Source organism: Plasmodium reichenowi, chromosome 14 (genome assembly GCF_001601855.1).
Source record: "Plasmodium reichenowi strain SY57 chromosome 14, whole genome shotgun sequence".
Lineage (NCBI taxonomy): Eukaryota > Apicomplexa > Aconoidasida > Haemosporida > Plasmodiidae > Plasmodium > Plasmodium reichenowi.
This window is the reverse complement of record NC_033659.1, coordinates 2433758-2439040: the sequence shown is the minus strand read 5'-3', so window position 1 is coordinate 2439040 and position 5283 is coordinate 2433758. Positions and strand designations below refer to the sequence as shown.

The window sequence follows — 5283 nt, the reverse complement described above, 5'->3', positions numbered from 1 at the left end:
AAAAAAAAGAAAATATGACATACATTTAGAAATATAATATTTCTATTCCCCCTTGATCAATATAAAGAAAAAGATATATAAATATATATATATATATATATATATATATATATATATATATTATGTACATATATACACATACATACATACATACATAATATTATAACATATATTATGTATAAGTATATATAATGAGGAAATAAAAAAAATAAAAAGAACATATCGCGTATGTCATTATTATAAAAAATTATAAAACAAAAAAAAAAACAAAAAGAAAAAAAAAAAGAAAAAAAAGAAGTATTATATGGTTTTTCAAATATACATATATATGTATTTATTTAAACACATATAATTTCTATATAATATACATATTATTATATCAATAAAATGTAGGATATATCAGTAGAAGACCTACATTCAATATAAAAATAAACGTATTAATTTGTGATAATAATATTATGTGGATAATATCACAGGGAGAAATTTATACATACACATATATTATATTATAATTACATTTATTTGTTTCTGTAATTGTATTTTTCAATTCATACTAACTATATCGAACTATATCAAGTTAAATCTGATAAAGGTTGTATAAAGTAACATAAATGAGTACCATTCATATTATATTCCCTTGAAAAAAAAAAAAAAAATAAAATAATAAAAAATAAATAAATATATGTGTAAATACATATTTTTTAAATAATAATATATATATATATATATGTATGTATGTGCAGGAGAAAAACATTTCATTAATAAATATGAAAAGAAAAATTCTGAAATATATTAATAAAAAAAGTACGATAATAAAAACAAAATGATTAAAATTAAGTAAAACATAATAAAAGACACTATTCAAATTGTCTTTTTTTTTTTTTTTTTTTTTTTTTTTTTTTTTTCTTTCTCATATTATTATTTATTATGCATATATGTGTAGTAAATTAAAAAAAAATTACAATATATAAATAACAAAAATAAAAAAACAACACATGCAAATGATACATATATAATTTTATTTTTTTCTTTTACTTTAGAGTAAATTGAAATCTTAGTAATCCATTTTCTTGAAAATCCAAACGAACATGGGAACTTATTTCTTCATAAAAAAATAAAAATGTAAATATTATAAGTTACGATAATAAATAAATAAATATTATATATATATATATATAATAAAATATATGTATGTATTATATATATATATTTTTTTGTATTACTTAATGCCTGATTAATTTTTGATATATCTTTAATTCTGTATTTAAATCTATTAAAAAAAAATAATTATATATAAGTATAAATATATATATATATTAATGTGTATATATTATGTGCATATATATATGTCTTTTTTTTTTTTTTATGCTTACGTTTCATTTTTTAAACTTTTATATTCATCAAAATTTTCTTTGGGCATTAATTGAACAGCTCTTTCGTAATTTTTATTTTTCGTTTCCTAAAAGAAAATGAAAAGTACCCATATATTATTATACATACAACATATATATATATATATATTTATTTATTTATTTATTTATATTTTATTTTGTTACCATTTTTAGTATACATGTAGTATCATTTATATACTCATTTATATAAAAAGTAATATATTGATCATTCGATTTTATTAGATATTCGAGGTAGAAAGACAATATTTCTGATTGTAAGGAAAAGTAATTATAATTATTACTTTGAAAAGTGTATTTTTCTAATTTATATATTTCAGAATAATAATCTACTACAATTTTTACAAAAGTTTCAGATGTATCACCATCTTCATCTGTTAACTTGAATATTAATTTATGTTCTGTATAATCAAATTTTATATTTAAAATAATTGCATCTAAAAATTCCAAGGCTCTTAATAATTCAAAAGGTGATACAAGGAATTCAAAATAATTTTTTTTTTCATCAATTTCTTCATATATTTTTTTCCTAATATTATATTCATTTTCCTTTTCGTATTTTTCATTATCATTTATTTTTAATGGTGATAATGATTTTAATTTAATTACTTCATTTTCTTCATCAAATGCATGACCAGTATATAAGTTATCAGAATTTATACTATTTGTTTCTTCTTTAAGAAATTTTTTTTTTTTCTTTTTATCATATGAATTAATTGAAAAATAATTGTCACAATTTTTTATAGTGTAATTATAATTTATCATATTATTTTCATCATTTCTCATATTATTTTTATCATTTCTTATATTATTTTTATCATTTCTCATATTATTTTCATCATTTCTTATATTATTTTTATCATTTCTCATATTATTTTCATCATCTATAATATATTTTTCATCATCCGTAATATTTTTTTTTTCATCATCCGTAATATTTTTTTTTTCATCATCCGTAATATTTTTTTTTTCATCATCTGTAATATTTTTTTTTTCATCATCATTTATATTATGATTATTAATTTTCCTTTTTTTACACACATTGTTATTTTCATAGATTATTGTCTCTTCTATATCCTTTTCAAATATATTAAAGCTAGAGAAGCAATTCGAATCCATATATAAAAAACAATATATCTGTTTACATTTTGATAAACTTCTAAGCATTAAACCATCATGATATAAATTAAATAAAATAAGGCATTCCCTCTCAATTATATTACTACTATTATTTTTTTTAAAATTTATGTTACCCTTATTATCGTCAACAATTAATAAGGATAATGCATTCTTAAAAAAATTCACGTTCTTAACAGAAAAATTATAATTCGTCTTAACCTCACTATTCATATTGGTAAATAATGCAAAATATATATATATATAAAATATATATATAAAATATATATATAAAATATATATATATATATATAAAATATATATGTATATAAAATATATATATATATATATGATATTTATGTGAATTCTTTTTTTTTTTTTTTTTTTTTTTACAATTTGGCATCATTAATACTTTTTTGTCATAGTCGTTAATTTTTTATACACATTTTTTCTTTTTCCGATACTCTTTGTTCTTTAAAAAAACAAACAACATAAATTAAAAAATAAAAATAAAAATAACATATAAATATATATATATATTATATATATATACAAATAAAGTAGTAACACCTATTTAAAACCATTTACATACTACTTATAAGAAATTCGTGAAATACATAGAAAAATTAAGAACAATGCTTAATTATATAAATATTATATCTTATTTGATAATACATTAATATAAAAGAAAAATGTGTTATATAATTTTAATTAAACAAAAAAAAAAAAATAAAATAAAAAATAAAGAAAATTTATAAATATATGATAAAATTTACACATTCATATGTATAAATAAGCATATAAATAAATAAATATATATATATATATATATATATATATATATATATATATATATATTTATCATTTTAAAATTTAAACATATTTGAAAAAAAAAAAAGAAAAGGGAAGCAAAAAAATTAATATGATATAATATATATATATAAACATGTATACAATTTTATTAAAAATGAACAAATACAATATTACATAAACAAATATATTTTATGTATATATATATATATATATATATATACACCTTCACAGAAAAAAAATAAAAATAAATAAACTTATGATAAATATATTATTTTTTCAAATATATCTATCTATGTCCATCAATCAAAGGATAAAGATTCGATTTTCTTCATTAATTCTTCATTTTCATGGTACCACTTTTTCTTTTCCATTGTTCTACAAAAAAAAAAAAAAAAAAAAAAAAACAATAAAACAATAAAACAATAAAATAATAATAATATAATAAAATAATATAATAAAATACACATGTACATTATACATACATATAACTTCGTAATAGAAAAATATTTTGACTGAAAAAAATATAAAATACTCATAAAAATTATACAAAATAATTATAATATACACTGATAAAAAAAAAAAAAAAAAAAGTTTTATAATTGACAATATGTTTATACTTACTTTTTGTAATAATGCTTTAATATTTCTAAGGGGAATTTGTATAATTCGAAAAAATTTCTGGGTAATTTGACATTCATATATTTCGAATTATCAAGTAACAAATCTACATATTTTTTTTTCTCTTCAGCGTTATATAAGTTGGTATAATATTTACTGACATATTTTTTCTTCTTTAGTTTTTGTACTTCTTCTTTTGACAAACCTTTATAATTCTCTTCAAAGTAGTATTCAAAACCCACAAATCTGGGTAATTTCACTGATAAGAAATTTACAACTGGAAGGTGAAAAACATATATACATACAAACATTTATATAAAATGAATATATATTCTTTTGTGTATAATTTATTCTGCTTACATTCAGAATTCTTTATAGGAACAGATGAGTTCAAAAAAATATCTAATTTGCAAGAGTACTGTTTTATTTCGAATTGCTCTCTACTGTCTTTATCCACATGGGGAGATCTCAAAAAGGTAAATCTAAAATGAAACACAATATTGTGTACATATATATATATATATATATATATATATATATATATATATATATATATATATATCTTCACATATATATATATTTATTTATTTGTATCTTCACAAATATATATGCTACCTCTTTCTTATTGTCTTTTGGGGAATTGGGCCTGCTACAATGAACTGAGGATATTGACTTAATTTTTCCTTAACATTAAAAATAGCTTTTTGTAAATGATCAGAAAAATAAGAACTTAATATTATTCGTAAATGATAATTCTCAGTCCATTTTTTTATTATATCTTTCTTTTTTAAATCATTATTTACTTTATCCAACTGAGAAAAAAAAAATGTCAAATAGGTATAATAAATGAATAAATATAAATCTAATTAAATATGCACATATATATATATAAATATATATATATATATATATATATATATATAAGATATTTTCTCGGTAATTACATTATTATATAATTTTGATATCCTTCTTGTATCATTTTTCCACACCCTAAAAGTCGCAAAACTTGGAGAATATTTTATTTTAAAAGCATTACTTACATAAGAAGAAAAAATATTATATAATGTCAAAAAGGAAAAGATATAAATGACTACATTCATTTTTTTATGTTCATTTTTTTAAGTACATTTTTTCATTTTCAATTTCACTTATTTGATATTATTATTCATATATAAACAAATAACTTCTTTTTTTCTTTTTTATAAATAATAAATATAAATAAAAAAAAACAAAAATAAAAATAAAAATAAAAATATTATATATATATATATATATATTTATTTATTTATTTATTTATTTATTTAATAAATAAATGAATAAATATAAA

At 16.8% G+C, this 5283-nt stretch overlaps 2 protein-coding genes across 3 annotated transcripts; both read right to left on the bottom strand.

The window, feature by feature from the left end:
* Window positions 1–572: 572 nt before the first annotated feature.
* Window positions 573–2759, bottom strand: PRSY57_1460300 (hypothetical protein; the record flags this gene model as incomplete). The annotated part of the gene is made up of 5 exons (XM_012910199.1): window positions 573–636; window positions 1036–1102; window positions 1224–1270; window positions 1374–1459; window positions 1557–2759. 5 exons carry the CDS (start codon window positions 2757–2759, stop codon window positions 573–575), a joined length of 1467 nt encoding a protein of 488 aa, XP_012765653.1.
* An 878-nt stretch (window positions 2760–3637) lies between these two features.
* On the bottom strand, window positions 3638–5056 carry PRSY57_1460200 (apicoplast ribosomal protein S10 precursor, putative; the record flags this gene model as incomplete). Of its 2 annotated transcripts, none has more annotated exons than XM_020115353.1 (5): window positions 3638–3713; window positions 3960–4233; window positions 4317–4438; window positions 4572–4768; window positions 4901–5056. In XM_020115353.1, the coding sequence occupies 5 exons, from the start codon at window positions 5054–5056 to the stop codon at window positions 3638–3640; spliced, it is 825 nt and encodes a 274-aa protein (XP_019970010.1). The 2 variants fall into 2 exon arrangements, with proteins under 2 accessions (XP_019970010.1, XP_012765652.1); XM_012910198.2 differs by having other exon boundaries at window positions 3960–4215.
* Window positions 5057–5283: the final 227 nt, after the last annotated feature.